The following is a 24994-nucleotide window of genomic DNA, read 5'->3' as shown; positions in this document are numbered from 1 at the left end:
TGTAGGTAGAATTGAAGTGACTATGCATATGTAACAGTATAACTTACGGCGTCCCCTCGCCCCGAGCGCGAACCAGGGACCCTCTGCACACATCAACAACTGACACCCACGAAGCTTCGTTACCCATCGCTCCACAAAGGCCGCGGCCCTTGCAGAGCAAGGGGCAACACTACATCTAGGTTTCAGAGCAAGTGACGTAACTGATTGAAACGCTACTAGCGCGTACCCGCTAACTAGCTAGCCATTTCACATCCGTTACACATAGACTATAAACAGAGCAGCAGCGTAAAAGAGGGGTCTGGGTAGCCCGTTGATTAGCTCTTCAGGAGTCTTATGGCTTGGGGGTAGAAGCTGTTAAGAAGCCTTTTGGACCTCTAATTGTCGTTCCGGTACCTCTTGCCGTGCAGTAGCAGAGAGAACAGTCTATGACTACGGTGTCTGGAGTCTGACACTTTTTAGGGTCTTCCTCTGACACCGCTTGATATAGAGGTCCTGGATGGCAGGAAGCTTGGCCCAAGTGATGTATCAGTGATGTTACCAATGTATAGTCTATTACAGTGTATTGCATTGGGGGCTATGGAGGGGGTGGAGAATGAAGGGGTGGAGTTTTGGAGGGGGTGGAGAATGAAGTGCTGCTGGATAAGCTGGATATGTACTACATAGTCCACCTCCAAAACTACAAATATTAGGTTAGTAGAGACCCTACTGAGTATTTTCCACACCACTGAGACAGGTAGAACAAGTTTCTAAAAACATATTACATTTTTTTTCTCTTAAATGATTTATTGCCTTTTCTTGTTGCACAATACAAGTGGCCATTGATACAAATGCAATATATTTTGAATGAGTTATCCACTTTGCATTGTTTTGAAATAGGGGCTTTTATTTTAAAGGTTTCCTTATTACCATACGAACGTGACGTCATCATTTGTCCTGCTGGCAGAATACTGGTGGCTTGAGACCTGCAACTTGCCCTTTTAAAATAGCACTCTCATGAGTCACTGCAAAGCTGGCTGTTAAAGGCGCTACATGGTCAATCTACGGCGATATGGCCTCTGTAGAGGTCAGGTTGTGAAGGAAGTTGTCAAGGAAGTGAGTTTGTGTTCATACAGGACTTCCCGACCTCACCTACCGTCAACCAATCATGTCATTGCGGAGCTATACCGAGCCCTCCCCATTGTTACAACGTTTGAGAGGCGTACGGCGATGTTGTACAGAGCTCAATTTGACCTGCCTCCTCCGGATGCTCCGCGATTGCGTCACACCATCCATTTAGTGGCACCGACCACATTTTCAGGTCAGGCATACATTGGCTCTTGCTGTTACGAGAGTTCGTTCGTTGAGTCAGAAGGGGTAGACTAGTAGCGTATTCAATAATGTATTTTTTGAAACGGAGGAGTCGGACAGGATTTTTCAGTCAACATTAATATATCCTAACCGATTGTGCCTAGGCAGCTGAAAACATGTGCTCAGAATGTCAGTCTGTATGTTGTGAAGGGAATATAGCTCCACTTTGTATTTTTCCCCAATGACGGCTGAAAGCTAAGGATAGGCTATGATTTTCTGCAAAACGAATGGCGTTGTTTGTGTGTGAAATTGGATTATGAAACGATGCCCACTTTCTCGCTGACCTGACTCACTGTCGCTCTGGACTGTTTAGATTTGGTCTTTTATTTTCATAAAGGATCTTTGCTCCACTTGCAAATCTCGAACGATAAATGCGCACAAAATTGAATGCCAAAATTGAACAGGTGACGTCAGTTTAGTGTGCTCAGACTGGAGATGCTGGTCCCATGGATGTGTCTCGACGGGAATAAGGTTCAGTGATTTGCCGTTCCAGCCCGAGCGCTTTCTACTAACGGAATCGCTTATGATGCCCAGAGGTTTACGGAGGCTTGTGCACCTGGTGCTGTTTTGCCCTATGTCGAAGGGGCTGCAGGTGGGACCACTAGCTGAGATTTGGCTGCGTTTTTGTGCCCTATATGCCATCAGATCAGTATTCTCTCTATTTGTTAGTTAATTGCTAAACCATAGACTTCTAATTAGGTAATAACACAATAAACCATTGTATTGATTTTATTTTGTCTGCACAAAGTTGACACCAGGCTATTTGCCTTGTGGACACTGGGGTGTTATTCAATATCAATGTTGGAAAGATTTGAGTGATATACATCCGTGGTATTCATTTCTTGAATACACAAGCCTTTCAGTTTTGGCTGCAGTGAAGGCCCTGAAACTGTGAATGATGGCTTGGGAAGTTGCATGAAAATCGAGACAATTTACTACCCCCAGAGTATGGGTTCTGCACGTACTTATGTATTAAAAGTGATTATTCATATTCATTTGCAATCTGGTCCCAGAGCTTTGCATATCATTATGTACTGAACAAAAATATAAACGCAACATGTAAAGTGTTGGTCCATTAAAGATCCCAGAAATGTTCCATATGCACAAAAACCTTATTTTTTCTCAACTTTTGTGCACAAATGTGTTTACATCCCAGTTAGTGAGCATGTCTCCTTTGCCAAGAGCATCCATCCACCTGACAGGTGTGGCATATCAAGAAGCTGATTAAACAGCAGGATCGTTACACCTTGTGCTGGGGGAAATGTGCAGTTTTGTCACGCAACACAATGCCACAGATGTCTCAAGTTTTGAGGTAGCGTGCAATTGGCATGCTGACTGCAGGAATGTCCACCAGAGCTGTTGCCAGAGAATTGAATGTTCATTTCTATACCATAGGCCGCCTTCAACTTCATTTTAGAAAATTTGGCAGTACGTTCAACCGGCCTTACAACCATGTGTATGGCGTCGTGTGGGTTAGCAGTTTGCAGACGTCAATGTTGTGTACAGAGTTCCAGATGGTGGCGGTGGTGTTATGGTATAGGTAGGCATAAGCTACAGACATCGAACACAATTGCATTTAATTGATGGCAATTTCAATGCACAGAGATACCATGACAAGATCCTGAGGCCCATTGTCTTGCCATTCATCGGCTGCCATCACCTCATGTTTCAGTATAATAATGCACGGCCCCATGTTGCAAGGATCTGTATGTACACTCTTCCTGGAAGCTGAAAATGTCCCAGTTCTTCCATGGCCTGCATACTCACAAGACATGTCACCCATTGAGCAGGTTTGGCATGCTCTGGATCGACATGTATGACAGCATGTTCTATTTCCCGCCAATATCCAGCAACTTTGCACAGCCATTGAAGAGTGGAACAACATTCCACAGGCCAGAATCAACAGCCTGATCAACTCTATGTGAAGGAGGTGTGTCGCGCTGCATGAGGCAAATGGTGGTCACACCAGATACTGACTGGTCTTCTGATCCATGCCCTTACTGTTTTTTAAGCTATCTGAACAACAGATGCATATCTGGGCCTAATGAATTTATTTAAATTGACTGATTTCCTTATATGAACTGTAACTCAGTAAAATCTTTTAAATTGTTGCATGTTGCGTTTATATTTGTGTTCAGTATAAATTCTGGACTCTCCATTTAGTATGATATATTATGTTTGGTATGGTTACATAAGACAGATGGTTATCTAAGACAAAAACGAAGGAGGGTGCCTGGTCGGTGTGACTGGGTTGGCGTGTAACGTGAATGTTTAGCAATCCAAAGGTTGTGAGTTCAAATATCATCACGGACAACTTTAGCATTTTAGCACATTTTCAACTACTTACTACTTTTGAGCTACTTTGCAACTACTTAGCATGTTTGCTAACCCTTCCCCAAACCTTAACCCTTTTATCTTCCCCTTCCCCTAACCTTAACCCTTTAATCTAACTCCTAAACTTAACCCTAACCCCTAGGTAACGTTAGCCACCTAGCTAGAATTCGTAACATATCTTACATTTTGCAAATTTGTGACATATTGTACATTTTGCAAATTCATAAAATATTGTACGTTTTTCAAATTCGTAACATATAATACAAATTGTAATTCGTAATATATATCATATGAAATGGGGGATGGACATCACAAATTAATACATGCCATACTAAACATAACATAACATACTAAATGAATTTTCTCAGGTTTGTGTACAGCATAATACAAAATGCTCTGAGACCAGGTTGTCATTTTGTGACAACCAAACCTTATACTCGATGAACGTTTGAGGAGTAAAAGAAAGGTGCCAGGAATGGCAAGACTGCATATTTCTTTGCACATTAGAGAGTTCAACAAGAGGGCATCTGTTAAAAATGTAACTTTGTAGATGCCCCTCTGATATGGCACTACAGCCAACAGTAAATTGTCACACCTGTTCCTGCTCCCCCTCCCTGGCGCTCGAGGGCACCAGGCTACCCATCATTACGCACACCTGTCACCATCGTTACACACATCTGCGCTTCTTTGGACTCACCTGGACTCCATTACTTTGTTGATTGCCCCTCCTATATCTGTCTGTTCCTCGGTTTGATCCCTGTGTCAGCATTTATTGTCATTATGTTTCCCCTGTTCAGACGCTGTCCTTGTTTGTTTCATGTCGGATATTTATTAAATGTTCACTCCCTGTACTTGCTTCTCGTCTCTCAGCGTCTGTCTTTACAGAATGCTGACACCCATATTGGAAGCATCAGGGAGTTTCCTTTTAGTTTTTTAGTTTTGATTGGTGACGTCGGGTCCGGGTGCCGTTGCCGACGGAACCGGGGATGCCTTAGCTTGCTCATCAGGCTTGGTGACAGGTGTGCATAATAATGGGTGACAGGTGTGCGTAATAATGGGCAGCCTGGCGTCCTCGAGCGCCAGGCAGGAGGAGCGGGAACAGGTGTGACAGTACCCCACCCCCTCTAGGAGAGCCACCCGGCGTCCCACCTGGGTGAGCCTGACGGGCCGGCCAAGCCATGGGAGCCGGCTGAGGCATGGAAGCCTGACGAGCCGGATGAGGTGTGAAAGCCTGACGATCCCGCTGAGGCGTGGGTGCCTGACAATCCCGCTGAGGCGTGCGTGGGAGCCTGACGAGCCGGCTGAGGCATGCGTGGGAGCCTGACGAGCCGGCTGAGGCGTGCGTGGGAGCCGGGCGAGCCGGCTGAGGCGTGCGCGGGAGCGGGGCGAGCCGGCTGAGGCGTGCGCGGGAGCCGGGCGAGCCGGCTGAGGCGTGCGCGGGAGCCGGGCGAGCCGGCTGAGGCGTGCGCGGGAGCCGGGCGAGCCGGCTGAGGCGTGCGCGGGAGCCGGGCGAGCCGGCTGAGGCGTGCGCGGGAGCCGGGCGAGCCGGCTGAGGCGTGCGCGGGAGCCGGGCGAGCCGGCTGAGGCGTGCGCGGGAGCCGGGCGAGCCGGCTGAGGCGTGCGCGGGAGCCGGGCGAGCCGGCTGAGGCGTGCGCGGGAGCCGGGCGAGCCGGCTGAGGCGTGCGCGGGAGCCGGGCGAGCCGGCTGAGGCGTGCGCGGGAGCCGGGCGAGCCGGCTGAGGCGTGCGCGGGAGCCGGGCGAGCCGGCTGAGGCGTGCGCGGGAGCCGGGCGAGCCGGCTGAGGCGTGCGCGGGAGCCGGGCGAGCCGGCTGAGGCGTGCGCGGGAGCCGGGCGAGCCGGCTGAGGCGTGCGCGGGAGCCGGGCGAGCCGGCTGAGGCGTGCGCGGGAGCCGGGCGAGCCGGCTGAGGCGTGCGCGGGAGCCGGGCGAGCCGGCTGAGGCGTGCGCGGGAGCCGGGCGAGCCGGCTGAGGCGTGCGCGGGAGCCGGCTGAGGCGTGCGCGGGAGCCGGCTGAGGCGTGCGCGGGAGCCGGCTGAGGCGTGCGCGGGAGCCGGCTGAGGCGTGCGCGGGAGCCGGCTGAGGCGTGCGCGGGAGCCGGCTGAGGCGTGCGCGGGAGCCGGCTGAGGCGTGCGCGGGAGCCGGCTGAGGCGTGCGCGGGAGCCGGCTGAGGCGTGCGCGGGAGCCGGCTGAGGCGTGCGCGGGAGCCGTCTGAGGCGTGCGCGGGAGCCGGCTGAGGCGTGCGCGGGAGCCTGACGAGCCGGCTGAGGCGCGGGAGCCTGACGAGCCCGGTGAGGCGCGGGAGCCTGACGAGCCCGGTGAGGCGCGGGAGCCTGACGAGTCGGCTGAGGTAGGAGCCTGCCGAGCCAACCGAGGCAAGAAAACCTCTCGAGCCATCTCAAGGCCTGGAAGCGCATCTGCTCCTTCTTTGGACTCACCTGGACTCCATTACTTTGTTGATTTTTCCCTCCATATCTGTCTGTTCCTCGGTTTGATCTCTTTGTCAGCATTATTGTTGTTGTTTCCCCTGTTCAGACGCTGTCCTTGTTTGTTTCATGTCAGATATTTATGAAATGTTGACTCCCTGTACTTGCTTCTCATCTCCCAGCGTCTGTCCTTACATAAATACAGGTTCCAATGGATCATAGAAGTAGAACATGCTGCTGGCCAAATCAGTGTTGTGTGTTTTCTTCCCCGCAATGGCCATGCTGATAGTTCTGTATTTCGCCTTGGATAAAAATGTCTTCCACAAGACCATATTATAATTATTGCTTAGATTTCTCAGTGTCTTTCTGGCCAAAAACCCCTCTCTTCCTCAGTATGTGTGTATTGTTTGGGATAAAGCAGAAGACACATTTCTGTAGGACTGTGGACTTTGGTCAATGTGTAATCTTCTCCTCTCCTGTGTAGAGTCGTCTCCCGGCGTTAAAGGTGAAGTACCTGCTGCTGGCCTGGCTGGGGATCCTGGTAGCCAGCTGGGTCCTCTACATGCAGTACGCCTCCTACTCAGAGCTCTGCCGAGGACACGTCTGCCACATGGTCATCGTAAGTATGAAACAGCGTGAACACCCTGACACCTCTTACGAAGGAAGGAGAAAGCGAGAGCGTGGGAGTAAGGGATTGGAAGACAATATAAAGGGACTGTGAGGGAGGGGGCAGGTGTGCTTTAGCCCACAACCTTGTGGGCACGCTGTGGGTGGAAGATGGAACACTAAGGTCTGGAAATGGACAGATGGAAAGAGTGAATGGGTAATCTGTATTTTGTGTCAGTGACTGCTGAGTGCAGGATGGTTCCTCTTATAATACAGTAGCAAATTTGGGCCAGGAAAAAGTAATTAACAGAATACCTGATAAGAGTAACACTGGATGAGAAATCAGTGATGTAACAGAGAGGCTGCATCCAAAATGGCATCTTATTTACTCAGGCTCTGTCCAAAAGTTGTGCACTAAATAGGGAATAGGGTGCCATTTAATGATAGCCAGACCACAGGAGAAGTGACTCTACTCTAATTTTCTTTAGCATTGTTCCCTGTGATAAACAGTGATGAGAAGTAACCAATCATTCCCAGATCAATAACGTCAGCACAGTCATTTCCCTCGTCACATATTTTACATTTCAGGTTGAATATAAGCAGCAAGGGCGAGATCCCTGTGAAATATTACATTTATACTCTGAAGTGGGAGTGTTTGTTGCTCAGCAGTCAGCACACACATTCAGAAGTAAAGGATCTCTTGATCCTTGATCTCTCTTGATCCTCTCTTGATCCTTTACTTCTGAATATATTCAACCTGAAATGTAAAATATGTGACGTATGTGACGAGGGAAATGACTGTGCTGACGTTGTTGATCTGGGATCTGGGGAGGGTAAAGATGAATGGCCAGCCTGAGGTGGTCCTGTTTTGGTGTCTTTATCTATGTATAGTGTTATTGTGATGAATAAGGCAGTACTATCGTGCCCTACTCTTCCTTGTGCTGTGAGAGGGAGAGGCAGGCTGTCAGTCTCAGGACATACAAACAGGGAAAACAGTGTCTGGAAAGGGGGAACATGGAGAGAGGAGATAGCGGGATGGAGAGTGTAAAAGAGACAAGGAAGGAGTGAGAGAAGAGTGGTGTCATTGTTGTGTGTGTCCCGCTAGGCTAATTTGCACATTTTTGCGACATTAAGGACGACTGGGCCTTAAATTGGTTGGCTCGCAACCAAAGTGGCCAAAATGAAGTCATAGTACCATAGCAACTGCTATACTGTGGAGAAGGAGGTCACAGCCTATAGTCTTTATTTGTCAATTTTGTTTTGCAAGAGTGAAACTGTTTGGGTGGATCTCATCTCACTGTGGCACTAGCTACTGGAGCAGTGGCTTTAGCTACAGGCTGGCATGCTGCCTGGATGTTTTGCCTGGATGTTTCCTAAGCAAGATAATCTCACACATGCTAATTTATGCAATGACTTTACTTCTCCTTTCTGCTTCTGCAAACAGTCTTTTCCAGATTTTTTGGGGGGGTTGGGGTATATCGCTACATAGTGCCCTGGGTGGACCAAATATAACCGATACATGTGTATGAACACATAAGCCATCTCACAGGGGGTGAAAATAAGTTGACATCTGTGTGGAAACTGGAAAATCCTCACCATTGTTATCTACAGTATAAAAAAAACTATGGTTTGCGTGCAGGTGGGTATCTCCACCTGGGATTTAGGGCATAGTACATATGAGGAAGAGATGGTAATGGCTAGAAGAGATACAATTATTCACCTTTGACAAAGCTGTACTTTTTTTTTAGCTAACCCGTTTCCTAACCTTTACCTAATTCACCTAACCTGCTAAGTAAGTTCTCTTAACCTGCTATATTGTAGGATCCTTGGATCCTCTTCCTGTTCATAATGTGATGACGTATTTTCTGTTTCCTGTCTGTCTCAGTGTGACCACTACAGGAGAGGCATTATCTCAGGGTCGTCCTGCAAGGCCCTGTGTGAGGAGAGGAGCCTGACTCTGCAGCGATGCATGTCCACCTCTTCCACACACCAAGTAGGTGACACATACACACACATCAGGTAATACCCACGCACACACACTCTATCTCTATGTAATGTGTATTTATCTGTGGTTCTAGGTGTACAGTGGTCTGTGGAAGGACAGGCCTGTGGTGATAAAGTGTGGTCTAGAAGAGCCTCTGAAGGGGGACGGAGCTCCTGACTCTGTACTGAGACAGGAAATTACCCTGTTTGACAAGCCCACCCGCGGGACCTCCATGGATGAGTTCAGAGAGATGTTGCACAGCTTTCTCAAGGTCTGGTTGCCCATTTCACTTCCTGTCAGTCCTCACAGTTAGATTAGATAGAAGAGCTTTCCATAATAGACATGTTGGTTGTTTAGCAACCAAACCGAGGCGTGCGTAACTATGGGGAAAACAGACAGGGTTGGCTAAGATAGAAGCTATATTTAGTCTCCATTGTTTATAAAAAAACTTAAATACATTTGTACAATGAGCACTTGTCTTTCAATTAAATCGTTAGTTGTTGGTTAGCTAGCTAGTGAATTTGAACCATATTAGCATTAACATGAAATCAGTCAAAACATAGTATCAATAACAAGCTGAAACAAGCCACTTATGATTCCCCACATGGCAGTTTCTTGTCATTCTTGCTAGCAATCTGACCATCCAGAAACACAACAACAGGATGACATCTGCCCCATGGAAGCGCACATCGTTTTCGTGACGTTGGCAGCTAACCCATCTATAGGGAACTGGTGCTTTTTGATGATGTACAGGCAGTGTTACAGGCATGCACATTTGAAATGCAATTTAACTCAACCCTTCAATCAGAGAGGAGGGAGATAGAGATAGAGGATAGAGTGGGTGATGGAACGAGGCGGTAGGGGGAGAGAGGGAGGGAGAGGCAGAGAGAGGTTAGGGGCTGGAGCCCCGTGCCAAATATAACCCTACACGTCATTGTCAGTACAATGGCTCCACTCTCAGCCATATAGAGATGGGCTGAGAGTGGAGAAGGGAATACGTTATATGGAAGAAATCTAGCACATTTCAATCATTTCACACAGTCTCGTTTTTATTATGGTGTGTACGACTAACTGAACTGAAAAGTGAACTGTTTTTGGTTGTCCATTTTTTTCTTTCTTTAAATAGCATTATATACACTCAGTGGCCAGTTTATTAGGTACACCACCCCATTCATGAAAATGGTTTGCTCCTACAGACAGTAGCTATGTTTCCATTAACTTGTCCAGTGATTTTTTTTTTGGCGACATGTAGAACATTTGAATAGAAAATAGATATAACAATCGTCTGTTAGGTTGCGTTTCCATTGAACTATCGAGTCGATTTAAAAACTGCTGGATGTAATGAATTCACACCTAAACACTTTTTCAGAAAACCCAGTGTCTAATAAAAATGTGATTTTCTGGATTTTTTTTTCTAATTTTGTCTGTCATAGTTGAAGTGTACCTATGATGAAAATTACAGGCCTCTCATCTTTTTAAGTGGGAGAACTTGCACAATTGGTGGCTGACTAAATACTTTTTTTGCCCCACTGTGTGTGTGTGTGTGTGTGTGTGTGTGTGTGTGTGTGTGTATATATATATATATATATATATATATATATATATATATATATATATATATATATATATATATATATATATATATATATATATATGTGTGCGACTCTCTTTGTTTTTATAGCTTACAGAAAACAAATTCACAACAGACTTTCAGTGTGCTTATAGGGACGCTACCCGAAGAGTAGCTGATACTTTTGCCATGGCTAATTGGGATCCAATTACCAAATCCCAACCGATCTGTGACCAACAGATGCATATCTGTATCTCCAGTCAAGTGAAATCGATAGATTAGGCCTAATATTTTTTTCTCAATTGACTGGTTTCCATATGAACTGTAACGCAGTAACTCAGTAAATCTTTGAAATTGTTGCATGTTGCGTTTTTTTATATTTCAGTGTAGATGGGTGTACCTAATAAACTGTCCATGAAGTGTATATTTAAACTGTTCTTCAAGTCTTAGCTGGCTGATATTTACGCCGTTGCTTAGTGGACAAAAACTGTAACATTCGCTTGCAAGGTTTGAACATCGAGGTCACCTGTACATATCAGTTCCTCACTTTGTCTTCTCTCTGTCCTCCCTGCAGTCTAACCTGGGAGAGCAACCTTCTCTCACCACCTTGGTGGGTCGTGTCATCACCCTGGCCGATGTCAACAAGGACCGCAAGGTGTCCCTGGCGGAAGCCAAGTCTGTGTGGGCTCTCCTCCAGATCAACGAGTTCCTTCTGATGGTAGCCCTGCAGGAGAAGGAGCATACCCCCAAACTGCTGGGCTTCTGCGGGGACCTGTACGTGACTGAGCGCGTGGGCCACAGGTGAGGACCACTTTGGAAATAAGGGTTTTAATTAAAGAATGACTACTGGCTGATTTTAATTGGTTGTGTCCTTGTAATTTTCAAGAAATGCCACTGCAAACATTTGTGTCTTGGATGTGTGGTTTGATTTGGTGTATATTGGTTTCAAATTATATTCTATGGGATTAAATGTATGTATTATTTTTTTACCCAGAAATAATTTTACATTCAATCTACAGCTCCCTCTATAGGTTGGAGGTCCCCAGCTACCTGCAGGCATTAGTCCCAGAGGCCCTGAGCTCCAGCCTGAACCAGTGGCTGGCCCCGGCGTGGCCCCGGAGGGCCCGCATCACCATCGGCCTGCTGGAGTTCATAGAGGAGGTAAAGATAAGATTATGGGAGGAGCCATAGAGATAGAGGACTCATCTTTGTATCTGTGCCATTATAGCGTCTGTGACAGCATGGGCAGCAGCATACCACCCTGCATACCACTGCTGGCTTGCTTCTGAAGCTAAGCTGGGTTGGTCCTGGTCAGTCCCTGGATGGGAGACCAGATGCTGCTGGAAGTGGTGTTGGAGGGCCAGTAGGAGGCACTCTTTCCTCTGGTCTAAAAAATATCCCAATGCCCCAGGGCAGTGATTGGGGACACTGTCCTGTATAGGGTGCCGTCTTTCGGATGGGACGTTAAACGGGTGTCCTGACTCTCTGAGGTCATTAAAGATCCCATGGCACTTATCGTAAGAGTAGGGGTGTTAACCCCGGTGTCCTGGCTAAATTCCCAATCTGGCCCTCAAACCATCATGGTCACCTAATAATCCCCAGTTTACAATTGGCTCATTCATCCCCCTCCTCTCCCCTGTAACTATTCCCCAGGTCGTTGCTGCAAATGAGAACGTGTTCTCAGTCAACTTACCTGGTAAAATAACGGTAAAAAAAAAAAAAAAAAAAAAAAAATTGAGGCCATCTCCATTTTAAAGTAGTCAATTTTCTTCACGATTGGCTGATCCCTCCTGATGACCTGGTTGAACATGACTCCAAAAGGGTCACCAGGAGGGATCAGCCAATGAAATTGGAAGTTTCCCCCTAGTTGGCTAAATTAAAATGATGGAAGCCCAATGGTACTGCCCATGCTAATATGACCTTTTGGCCACTGGTTGCGGCTCTGTGAATACATAAAACACATCAAGCTTAGACAGAGGACAGACAATTTATAATCATTGGGAATAGAAAGTAGTTGTCTGATTTTATAATGATCTATACACTAAACATCTGTACCCCATCAATTACAACAGGTGTTCCACGGGGCCTATGGCAGCTTCCTGATGTGTGACGCCAGCCCGCGCCACGTGGGGTACAACTTCAGGTATGACTGCAAGATGACAGACCTGCGCAGCGTGGCGTCCGAGATGGCGGTCCGCAGGTTCCTGCGGGGACGTCGCTGTGAGACCAACGCTGACTGCACCTTTGGGCGTGACTGCACTGCAACATGTGATCGACTGGTGAAGCAATGTAACACAGAGGTGGTCCAGCCCAACCTGGCCAAGGTGTGTGTGATGCTACAGGACTATCTGGTGTCCGGGGCGCCCCAGGACCTCCGCATAGACCTGGAGAAGCAGCTCCGTACCTGTGTGACGCTCAGTGGCCTGGCTAGCCAGATGGAGGTGCACCACTCGCTGGTTCTCAACAACCTGAAAACCCTGCTGTGGAAGACCATCTCCAACACACAGTACTCCTGAGGACCACAGAAGAGCTGCTGGGAGACATATGTAGGCCTGGGTCGTATTCATTTGACACCAAATAAAGGAAAATGGATTGAAACAAATGGACAATCCGAAGTTGTCCAGTAAGATTTTATTTACCCTAGAGGTACTTCCCCTAGAGGTACTTCCCCTCCTACCCTACTTTTTCGGGGCAGTTACAAGACATGCCAAAAGCTTGAGTAAAACAGACTAGTAAATCACTGACTGAAAGTGAAAATGAATGAAAATCAAATGGGTTATGATTTAAAAGTAAAGGCAGTTTATTTTTATGGAAGGATTCTTTATTTTGTGAAGGAGAAAACTGTCTGGTGTATTCTCAGGGCCTTGCCTATGTACTGATAATTAACTGTACAGTATTCTACTTTAAAGAGTAGTTATTAAGTGTATAACTTCTATCAGGGAACGTCAATGTAGAGGTGTAATGCCATGAAAATATGGGAGTGATGTAACAGTATGTGGGAAAACTACTATTTCATCTGTGTGAATGATCCATCAGACAAGGTCAAATGAGATGGAAATATGGAGGGATCACTTGAACTTTTGTGATAGATCATAACCAAACTATATTACTCAGATGAAAAAATATATATACAGCACTCCAAACTATGTCAATTTTTCTAGACAAAAAAAATTGAAGTCTCGGTATTTTAGGAATTATACAACAGGTTGGTCTAATCCTGAATGCTGATTGGTTAAAACCGCATTCCAGCCAGTGTCTATTCCACAAGGTACCACCAGCTAAATTATTACATTAAAATGACTATTTACTGTTCCATCTGATTACGCAATCCACTGTCTCATCAGCCCAGCCAGGATGTTTATAAATTTGATCCACTACAAAAAGGTATCTAGACATTTAGTTAACAGCGGAGACTTGTATAAACCTTGCTGTCTGTCTGACATACCAGGCGATATTGCACCTCATTAGCTCATTGCTATGATGCATCCAAATAAACAATAAACATGCATCCAAACAAACGTCACAAAACAGCTTAAAAAACGCAGCTATTTAGGCTGCACTGTTTGACGTGACAAAGTTAGCCGTAGTTGGCTAGCTAGCAAGCAAGGGATAAGAACGTTGCCAGCCAGCATGGCAATGGAACATTAAGAATGAACGACAGATACAGAACAAAAAATGTAACGACTGGGGCGCGTCTCTGGCAACCGAAACACCAGCCGGCTTGGGTAACAACCCTAGATTTGTATCGGGACTATCTTGTGGAACGATGAAATAGTATGAACAAATACATCAAAACAAAATGTTAATCATTATTTGAATATGTTGGTAACCCGTTGTATAAAAGTGAATATGCACTCAAAGCCGATGTGGATGATATTGGCACGGTTTGCCGGACCGAACACCCGTGCCAATATATACTCCAAACACCGGCTTCTCTGGCATTATCACTTAAGGGGGAAAAAGCGGTCTTTTACCATTGTATAGTTCGCCCCGCCAGTATTTCGCAATTCACATTCCAACCAACCATGTTCTCGCCTCAAGTTCCATCAATTTTTCCATGGCACCAATATATTCATTTTACAGGTGTACTTGTTAAAATAGTCTCCAGTGTCAGTAGATACATTGTAATAGTGACATGTTTCGGCATCTGAAGGGAAACGCTCATAAGAAAATACATTTCAACCAGTGAGATCAGTTTGAGATTTGAATTAGCTTGAAAATTGCATCATGATAAAAGTGATACTCAAAACCAAAATCTGGTCCATTATGCAATTTTATTCTTCAAATTCAACAGAGTAAATTGGTTCCAAATAATGCCTAATTAAATAAAGGGTACACCGTCCAGAGGTTAACATGATCAGGTAACACTTATCATCCATCTACCCAAATACAGTGCCTATCAGATTCTACCAACTTTGCACAACTCTTACAGCAACATGCACAGTGTACAAAACATTAGGAAAACCTTCCTAATATCGAGTTGCACCCGGTTTTTCCCTCAGAACAGCCTCAATTTGTCGAGCCATGGACTCTACAAGGTCTAGAAAGCTTTCCACAGGGATGCTGGCCCATGTTGACTCCAATGCGTCCCACAGTTGTATCAAATTGGCTGGTAGTGGACCTCAATACCGAATAGCTTATTCCATCTCATCCCACAAATGCTCAATTGGATTGCGATCTGGTGACTGGGCAGGCCACTGCAGTAAGCTGAATGAATCATTTGTGGAACCATTCCTGGACAATCCAAGCCTTGTGGCATTATCCTGCTGAAAAAAAATCCATTCACAGATTGATACACTGCTGCCATGAAGGGATGCACCCGATTGGCAATCCTGTTTATATATCCCTTGGCATTCAAACATTGTGCCACTTATCAAGGGGCCCAATGTGTGCCATGAAAACACCCCACACCACCAGCCTGCAATGTTGATGGATGATGGATGCATGCACTCATGTGGTTCTCACCATACCCAAGTCCTCCCATCAGCGTGAAACAGCAGGAACTGGAATTCATCAGACCATGCAATGTTTTTCAAATTTTCCATGGTTTGTTCCTTAGCCCACTGCAACCCATTTATTTTTTTGTGCTGAAAGTGGAACTCCAAGGTCGTCGGCTGACATGCCCCATTCGTGTCAAGGTACGACGAGTTGTGCATTCTTTTATGGGTCTTTGGGCACCAATGTTGTACTGGACAGTCAGTTGACTAACTGTAGCCAGTCTGTTGCTCTGCACAATTCAGGTCAGCCTCCTTTATCGTTTTTTGTCAAAGACCCATTTTCGGCCACAGGTCTGCCGTTGGCTGGATGTCCTTTAGGCGGTGGACCATTCTTGAGACACGGGAATCTTGAGCGTGAAAAACCCAGCAGCATTGCAGTTCTTGACAAACTGATACGCCTGGCAGCTACTACCATACTCCGTTCAAAGGCACTTCAATCTTGCCCATTCACCCTCTGAATGGCACACATACACAATCCATGTGTCTCAAGTATTAAATCTTTTAACCCATCTCCTCACCTTTATTTACACAGATTGAAGTGGATTTAGCATGACATCAAGGATCATAGCTTTCACCTGGTCAGGCCATGTCATGGAAAGAGCAGGTGTTCCTAATGTTTTGTACACAGTGCTTGTTGCCGTAAGAGTTGTGCAAAGTTGGTCGAATCTTTTTCCAAATGATTCAGAACTAATGGATGCCAAAGGTGCTTCCTAGTACTAAGTCGAGGGTGGAGACTTATCCAAATGATGATATTTCAGTGTTTAATTTGTTAAATTTTCTATAACGTTGAAGATGTGGAGTAGGTTGTGTAGATCTGTAGGAATATAATAACATGTAATCCATTAGATTACATATTAATGCAACAAAACAGGGCCCTAAACTATAGAAGATGTCACCATAAACAGGCAAGAGTGTGGCCTGCACAATCCTTTCTCTACCATCACCTTGAATCTTCAACTTTGAAACTGGCCACATCTTGGCTTCTTCGTCACATCTGCAATCTGTCAAATAACCCGGAAATGGGTGAGAAAACGATAGCCAAAAAACCTATCAATCCTCCAAAATGATCAAGAAAGTAGACCTCAGATCAAAGTGAATCAAAACTCAAAGTCTTGGACTAATGGCAATTACCAGTCAGTAAACAAATTAGCTTTGGCACAACACAAGAAACACAACTCCTGAGGGTGAGGGATCTTAAAGGAAAAGTCCACCACAATTTTTGGTGTTCCATTGTTGACATAAGTAAAACATTTTTGGACTATGTCACCAATGGACTAAAGCAATAAATACCAAAATAGTTTTTCTTTAATTAGCTCACTCTTGTTCAAACACTTCCTGTACAATAAGAACCTATTTCAGAGGGTCTAAATGGTTCCTTGGTGGCCAAATGTCAGAGCTATGATCATTTCAAGTACCCACCGTTCTGTGTCCTCAGCATATACATATATCTTTCACTCTCCGCCCCTCATCACACAGGCTCAACACGTACAGTCAGACTGCAATGCCTCGAGGGGCGGATTGGTCAGAGACCAATACACTTAGCCAGTATGTTACCCAGTGAGGAGTGTAATTACCATGGCTTATGGCTTGGTCATCCCCCGCTACGACCACAGTCACTACTGCTGCAACTCCAGACTGCTCTTCATCTGAAATTAACATCCAAAAGACTATAGGTTAGTTTTGAAGAGCCATAAGGAAACTGATTAAGGCAACAAAGTCAAAAGTACATAAAGTAGTTAGTCCAAGTACATTGCTGCTAGTTCTACAGCATCCATTTTACACCAAGATTAACCATTCTTGATTAGACTGGTTGGCTGACAATGTCACAAATGACGTACGCGTCGATGTGGCCGGAAGGCTTGAGTTATCATGATTCTGAAATGTCAGATAGCTATCAACAATGACAAGAAGCTGCCATGTGGGGAATCGTAGGTGGCACATCTCAGCTAATTCTCCTGTTGAGACCATGTCTTGTTCAGAGGCATTTTCACAGATTTCATGTAAATATGGCTCAAATGTTAATATGGCTCAAATTTTCTAGCCAGCCAACAACTATCAATGTATTTGAGACAAGTGCTCATTTTGTATTTGTATTTATTATGGATCAGCTACTCTTCCTGGGGTCCAGCAAAATGAAGACAGTTTACACAATCTTAAAAACATTACAATACATTCACAGATTTCACAAGACACTGTGTGCCCTCAGGCCCCTACTCCACCACTACCACATATCTACAGTACTAAGTATAGTGCGTATGTTATCATGTTATCGTGTGTGTGTGTGTGTGTGTGTGTGTGTGTGTGTGTGTGTGTGTGTGTGTGTGTGTGTGTGTGTGTGTGTGTGTGTGTGTGTGTGTGTGTGTGTGTGTGTGTGTGCCAATGTTTGTGTTGCTTCACAGTCCCTGCTGTTCCATAAGGTGCTTTTTAATCTGTTTTTTAAATCTCATTTTACTGCTTGTGTCAGTTACTTGATGTGGAATAGAGTTCCATGTAGTCATGGCTCTATTTAGAACTATGTGCCTCCCATAGTCTGTTCTGGACTTGGGGACTGTGAAGAGACCTCTTGTGGAATTGTGCAGATGTATTTATGTTTTCAATAAACAATGAGACGAAAGTTCAAATGTTGTCAATCATCTAAGCCAAACCCATGTGTTTTGCCCTATAGTTGACACACATCGGTTGTTGCTAAACAACCAGTCTATAGGTTAGACATACCCTGCCCTTCTGGTGAGGGTCAGGGTCTATCTGGCCCAGTTCCGTACCCGCTGGACAGGGCAGTAGAGCCATCATGTGTCAGTTTGTCTGCCCGGTCATTGCACAACCGTGGCATTGGCACCACAGTTACATCTGAAGAGAGGAAAAAACCCAGAGACTATTAGGCTGTGCAGGTCTCAGATAATGTGGTAGAGGTTGTTCATCACAAGTTCAGCATGGTGCATGCTTTTTCATCACAGACCTATATATTTCATGCAGACTGAATTAAGGCCACCCGTTGCTTACCATTAGGTGTGCACACCATTCTTTCGGGGAGGAACGATAGGCTGTTATTTTCATGTTTCATCAGCTTGGCCAGTGGGACCCAAATGATCATGGTGGTATCCAATGTTCCTCATTGGACGCTTCCCAGCCGAGGGGCTAAAGAAAATAGATAATTTGAGATATGACTAACATGAATACCAGTAATTATTTACCCTCAACATTTTATATACACTGACCAAAAATATAAACGCAACAATTAAGATTTTACTGAGATAGTTCATATAAGGAACTCAGTAAATTGAAATTAATTAATTAGGGCCTAACCTATATATTTCACATGACTGAGAATACAAATGTATCAGATTGATCACAGATAGCGTCAATAAAAGGTGGGGCGTGGATCAGAAAACCAGTCAGTATCTGTTGTGAACATTTGCCTGATGCAGCGTGACATCTTCGCATGGAGTTCATCAGCCTGTTGATTGTGGCCTGTGCAATGTTCTCCCACTCTTCAATTGTTTTGGGAAGTTACTGGGTATTGGCAGGAACTGGAACGCACTGTCGTACACATTGATCCATTGCATCCCAAACATGCTCAATGGGTGACATGTATGGTGAGTATGCAGGCCATGGAAGACCTGGGACATTTTCAGCTTCCAGGAATTGTTTAGATCCTTGCGACATGGGGCTGTGCATTATCATGCTGAAACATGAGGTGATGGCGGGGGATGTATGGCACGACAATGGGCCTCAGGATCTCAAGATATCTGTGTATTCAAATTGCCATCGATAAAATTAATTTGGATGTTGTCCATAGCTTATGCCGGCCCAAACCACACCGTGCCCACACAACACCATACACCTTGTCTGCCATCTACCCGGTACAGTTGAAACCGGGATTCATCCGTGAAGAGCACACTTCTCCAGCGTGCCAGTGGCCATCGAAGGTGAACATTTGTCCACGGCGCCAAATTGCAGTCAGGTCAAGACCCTGGTGAGGTTGATGAGCACGCAGATGAGCTTCCCCGAGACGGTTTCTGACAGTTTGTGCAGAAATTCTTTGGTTGTGCAAACCCAGTTTCATCAGCTGTCCATGTGGCTGGTCTCAGACGATCCTGCAGGTGATGTGGAGGTCCTGGGCTGGCTTAGTTACATTTAGTCTGCGTTTGTGAGGCCGGTTGGAGGCACTGCCAAATTCTCCAAAACGACATTTGAGGCGGCTTATGGCAGAGAAATTAACATTCAGTTTTCTGGCAACAGCTCTCATGCATATTCCTGCTGTCAGCATGCCAATTGTACGCTCACTCAACTTCAGACATCTGTGACACTGTGTTGTGACAAAACTGGACATTTTAGAGTGGTCTTGTCCCCAGCACAAGGTGCACCTGTAATGATTGTGCGGTTTAATCAGCTTCTTGATGCCACACTTGTTAGGTGGATGGATTATTTTGGCAAAGGAGAAATGCTCACTAACAGGGATGTAAACAAATTTGGCAAATGAGAGGAATAAGCTTTGTGCCTGTAGAACATTTCTGGGATCTTTTATTTCAGCTCATGAAACCAACACTTTGCATTTATATTTGTTGGCAATTTGAATGCACAGAGAAACCGAGACAATATTATCGCAAGGCCCATTGTCACAAGGTTCTGTACACAATTCCTGGAAGCTGAAATGTCTAATTTCTTCCATGACTTGCATACTCAGACATGTCACCCATTGTGCATGTTTGGGATGCTCTGGATTAACATGACAGAGTTCCAATTCCAGGCATTTCACACAGCCATTGAAAAGTGGGACAACATTCCACAGGCGGATCAACTCCATGCTAAGGAAAGGTGTCAGGCTGCATGAGGCCAATTGTGGTCACACCAGATACTGACTTGTTTTCTTAGGCTGCATCACATCCGGCCGTGATTGGGAGTCCCATAGGGTGGCGCACAATTGGCCCAGCATCATCCGGGATTGGCCGTTATTGTAAATAAGAATTTGTTCTTAACTGACTTGCCTAGTTAAATAAAGGTTCAATAAAAAATTTAAAATACATTCTTATCCACGCCCCTACTTTTTAAAAAGGTATCCGTGACCAAATACAACAGGTGTAGACCTTACAGTGAATTGTTTACTGACAAGCCCTTAACCAACAATGTGGTTTTAAGAAACTACCCCCCCCCCCAAAATAAGAGATAAGAATAACAAATGATTAAAAACAAGCAGTAAATAAAAATAGCTGGGATGTATACAGGGGGTACCGGTACAGAGTCAATGTGCGGGGCACTGGTGTTGAGGTAATTGAGGTAATATGTGCATGTAGATAGAGTTATTAAAGTGACTATGCATAGATAATAACAGAGAGTAGCAGCAGCGTTCCAGCTGTTCAGGAGTCTTATGGCTTGGGGGTAGAAGCTATTTAGGAGCCTCTTGGGCCTAGACTTGGCACTGTCTATGACTAAGGTGGCTAGAGTATTTGACCATTTTTAGGGCCTTCCTCTGACACCTCCTGGTATAGAGGTCCTGGATGGCAGGAAGCTTGGCCCTGGTGATGTACTGGGCCGTACACACTACCCTCTGTAGTGCCTTGCGGTCGGGGGCCGAGCAGTTGCCATACCAGGCAGTGATGCAACCCGTCAGGATGCTCTCGATGGTGCAGCTGTAAAACCTTTTGAAGATCTGAGGACCCATGGCAAATCTTTTCAGTCTCCTGAGTGGGAATAGGTTTTGTTCACGACTTTCTTGGTGTGCTTGGACCATGTTAGTTTGCTGGTGATGTGGACGCCAAGGAACTTGAAGCTCTCAACCCGCTCCACTACAGCCCCGTCGATGAGAATGGGGGTGTGCTCGGTCCTCCTTTTCCTGTAGTCCACAATCATCTCCTTTGTCTTAATCACGTTGAGGGAGATTGTGCTTGCACCACACGGCCAGGTCTCTGACCTCCTCCCTATAGGCTGTCTCATCGTTGTCGGTGATCAGGCCTACCACTGTTGTGTCATCAGCAAACTTAATGATGGTGTTGGAGTCGTGCAGTCATGAGTGAACAGGGAGTACAGGAGGGGTGTAAGCACGCACCCCTGAGGGGCCCCCGTGTTGAGGATCAGTGTGGCGGATATGTTGTTACCTACCCTTACCACCTGGGGGCAGCCCATCAGGAAGTCCAGGATCCAATTGCAGAGGGATGTGTTAAGTCCCAGGGTCCTTAGCTTACTGATGAGCTTTGAGGGCACTATGGTGTTGAACGCTGAGCTGTAGTCAATGAATAGCATTCTGACTTAGGCGTTCTTTTTTTCCAGGTGTGAAAGATCAGTGTTGGAGTGCAATAGAGATTGCATTATCTGTGGATCTGTTGGTGCAGTATGCAAATTGGAGTGGGTCTAGGGTTTCTGGGATAATGGTGTTTATGTGAGCCATGACCAGCCTTTCAAAGCATTTCATGGCTACAGACGTGGGTGCTACGTGTAGGTAGTCATTTAGGCAGGTTACCTGTTCTTGGGCACAAGGACTATGATGGTCTGCTTAAAACATGTTGGTATTACAGACTCAGACAGGGAGAGGTTGAAAATGTCAGTGAAGACACTTGCCAGTTGGTCAGCGCATGCTCGGAGTACACGTCCCGGTAATCTGTCTGGCCCTGCGGCCTTGTGAATGTTGACCTGTTTAAAGGTCTTTCTCACATAGGCTGCGGGGAGCGTGATCACGCAGTTGTCCGGAACAGCTGATGCTCTCATGCATGTTTCAGTGTTATTTGCCTCGAAGCGAGCATATAAGTTTTTTTTAGCTTGTCTGGTAGGCTCTTGTCACTGGGCAGCTCTTGGCTGTGCTTCCCTTTGTAGTCTGTAATAGTTTGCAGACCCTGCCAAATCAGACGAGTGTCTTAGCCGATGTAGTACGATTCGATCTTAATCCTGTATAATCGCTATGTTATGCGCGGCCACGCAGTCGTGGGTGAAGAGGGAGTACAGGAGGGGACTAAGCACCCCTCCTTGAGGGGCCCCCGTGTTGAGGGTCAGCATGGCAGATATTTTATGCCTACCCTCACCACCTGGGGTGGCCCGTTTGGAAGTCCAGGATCCAGTTGCAGAGGGAGGTGTTCAGTCCCAGGGAGCTTAGCTTAGTGATGATCTTTGAGAGGCCTATGGTGTTGAACGCTGAGCTATAGTCAATGAACAGCATTCTCACATAGTTGTTCCTTTTGTCCAAGTGAGAAGGGGCAGTGAGTGCAATAGTGATTGCGTCATCTGTGGATATGTGTGGACGGTGTGCGAATTGGAGAGGGTCCAGGGTCTCTGGGATGATGGTGTTAATGTGAGCCATGGATTCGGGGCAATAGTCATTTAGACAGGTTACCTTGGCGTTCTTGGGCACAGGGACTATGGTGGTCTGCTTGAAATATGTAGGTATTACAGACTGGGCCAGGGAGAGATTGAAAATGTAATTGAAGACACTTCCCGGCTGGTCAGCGCATGCTCTGAATACGCTTCCTGGTAATACATCTGGCCCTGGGGCCTTGTGAATGTTAACCTGTTTAAAGGTTTTACATTGGCTACGGACAGCGTGATCACACAGTTCTTTGGTTTGTGTCATAGGGCAGCTCGTGGCTGGGTTTCCCTTTGTAATCCATGATAGTTTGCAAGCCCTGCCACATTCAACGAGCGTCAGAGCCAGTGTAGTAGGATTTGATCTTAGTCCTGTATTGATGCTTTGCCTGTTTGATGGTTCGTCGGAGTGCGTAGCGGGATTTCTTATAAGTGTCCGGATTCGTGTCCCGCTCCTTGAAAGCAGCAACTCTATAGCCTTAGCTCAGTGCGGATGTTGCCTGTATTCCATGGCTTCTTGTTGGAATATATACGTATGGTCACTGTAGGGACGACTTGGCCGATGTGCTTATTAATGAAGCCGGTGACTGATGTGGTAAACTCCTCAATATCATCAGATAAATCCCAGAACATATTCCAGTCTGTGCAAGCAAAACAGTTTAGCATCCACTTCATCGCACCACTTCCGAATTGAGTGTGTCACTGGTACTTCCTGTTTGAGTTCTTGCTTGTAAACTTTCTTCAGGATCGGTGGGTCCCCTGTGGGACGGTTAAGCTAATGTAGGTTAATGCAATTAGCATGCGGTTCTAAGTAACAAGAATATTTCCCAGGACATAGACATATCTGGTATTGACAGAAAGCTTAAATTATTGTTAATCTAACTGCACTGTCCAATTTACAGTAGCTATTACAGTGAAAGAATACCATGCTATTGTTTGAGGAGAGTGCACAGTTTTGAACATGAAAAGTTATTAATAAACAAATGAGGCATATTTGGGAAGTCTTGATTTTGCACAGAAATGAAATTGTTCATTGGATCAGTCTAAAACTTTGCACATACACTGCTGCCATCTAGTGGCCAAAATGTGAATTGCACCTTTGCTGGAATAATACATTATGGCCTTTCTCTTGCATTTCAAAGACGATGGTACCAAAAAAAGACATAAAACGGGTATATTTTTTCTTTGTATTATCTTTTACCAGATCTAATGTGTTATATTCTCCTACATTCCTTTCACATTTCCACAAACGTCAGTGTTTCCTTTCAAATGGTACCAAGAATATGCATATCCTTGCTTCAGGGCCAGAGCTACAGGCAGTTAGATTTGGGTATGTCATTTTAGGTGAAAATTGAAAAAAAGGGGCGGATCCTTACTTGAGCAGGAATCAGGAGTATAGAGTTATTGTCAGATTTGCCAAATGGACTGCGAGGGAGAGCTTTGTATGCGTGTGTGGAGTAAAGATGATCTAGTTTTTTCCCGCTAGTTGTACAGGTGACATGCTGGTAGAAATGAGGTAAAACAGATTTCAATTTTCCTGCATTAAAATCACTGCCACCTAGGAGCGCTGCCATTGGATGAGCATTTTCTTGTTGGCTTATGGCCCTATACAGATCGTTGAGTGCGGTCTTAGTGCCAGCATCGGTTTGTGGTGGTCAGTATACAGCTACGAAAAATATTGATGAAAACTCTCTTGGTAAATAGTATGGTCTACAGCTTATCATGAGGTATTCTAACTCAGGCGAGCAGAACCTCGAGATTGTGCACCAGCTGTTGTTAACAGAGACACACACCTCCGCTCTTGAGTTTACGAGACACTGACGTTCTGTCCTGTCGATGCATAGAAATAACAGCTAGATTCATATTAACCATTTCCTTGTTCAGCCATGACTCCACGAAGCATAGGTTATTACAATAGGACATTCTCAAACGGCGCCTGTCTCATTTGTTCTCCAGTGATTGTACATTTGCCAATAGAACATGGGTTAGAGGTAGTTTCATCAGGCTGCACCCACGTCGGCCTCTATATCTCTGTCTTTTCTTCTTCCGAGTGTCGGGGATTAGGACCTGGTCCCGGTGAGCAGTATGTCTTGAGCGGCTGAGTCATTGAAGTATAATTCTTCATCCAAATCGAGGTGTGATCACTGTTTTGATGTCCAGAAGCTCTTTTCGGTTATATGAAACGATGGCAGAAACATAATGTACAAAATAAAAAAAGTTAAGATTAGAGGAAAATAGTAATAATTGGTCAGGAACCCATAAAACAGCCACTATACATGCCAGCGCCATTTTGTAGTTTATTGCTACAATGATAAGGATGTTAGATCATTTCGGACATTGATTTTATATGACTGGGTACACAAAGATAGTAGCCCAGTATTACAATTCAAGGAAATAGTTGGAATGTAGAAAAAGCACACGAGACCATA

The 24994-nt window shown here is 45.5% G+C and overlaps 1 protein-coding gene and 1 non-coding gene across 3 annotated transcripts; one reads left to right on the top strand and one right to left on the bottom strand.

The window, feature by feature from the left end:
* The first annotated feature begins 1178 nt into the window (after window positions 1–1178).
* Window positions 1179–17899, top strand: LOC129818135 (divergent protein kinase domain 1B-like). 2 transcript variants are annotated; one of them, XM_055873762.1, is made up of 7 exons: window positions 1179–1939; window positions 6606–6740; window positions 8613–8720; window positions 8806–8982; window positions 10856–11082; window positions 11301–11442; window positions 12354–17899. In XM_055873762.1, the coding sequence occupies exons 1-7, from the start codon at window positions 1871–1873 to the stop codon at window positions 12795–12797; spliced, it is 1302 nt and encodes a 433-aa protein (XP_055729737.1). In that variant the 5' UTR covers window positions 1179–1870; the 3' UTR covers window positions 12798–17899. The 2 variants fall into 2 exon arrangements, with proteins under 2 accessions (XP_055729737.1, XP_055729738.1); XM_055873763.1 differs by having other exon boundaries at window positions 1180–1297.
* On the bottom strand, window positions 16665–16796 carry LOC129819200 (small nucleolar RNA SNORA17). Its single transcript, XR_008754046.1, has one exon. It is a non-coding gene; the product is annotated as a small nucleolar RNA SNORA17 (small nucleolar RNA).
* Window positions 17900–24994: the final 7095 nt, after the last annotated feature.

The sequence above is a fragment of the Salvelinus fontinalis genome, chromosome 21, assembly GCF_029448725.1.
Source record: "Salvelinus fontinalis isolate EN_2023a chromosome 21, ASM2944872v1, whole genome shotgun sequence".
NCBI classification, from domain to species: domain Eukaryota; kingdom Metazoa; phylum Chordata; class Actinopteri; order Salmoniformes; family Salmonidae; genus Salvelinus; species Salvelinus fontinalis.
This window is presented reverse-complemented; position numbering and strand designations above follow the sequence as displayed.

Excerpts from the sequence above, each read along its gene's own strand:
- LOC129818135 (XM_055873762.1), top strand. The coding sequence starts at position 1,871 with ATGATGCCCAGAGGTTTACGGAGGCTTGTGCACCTGGTGCTGTTTTGC. Across the intron at positions 1,940-6,605 it reads CTATGTCGAAGGGGCTGCAG|AGTCGTCTCCCGGCGTTAAA; the intron begins GTGGGACCACTA and ends TCTCCTGTGTAG. Across the intron at positions 8,721-8,805 it reads CCACCTCTTCCACACACCAA|GTGTACAGTGGTCTGTGGAA; the intron begins GTAGGTGACACA and ends CTGTGGTTCTAG.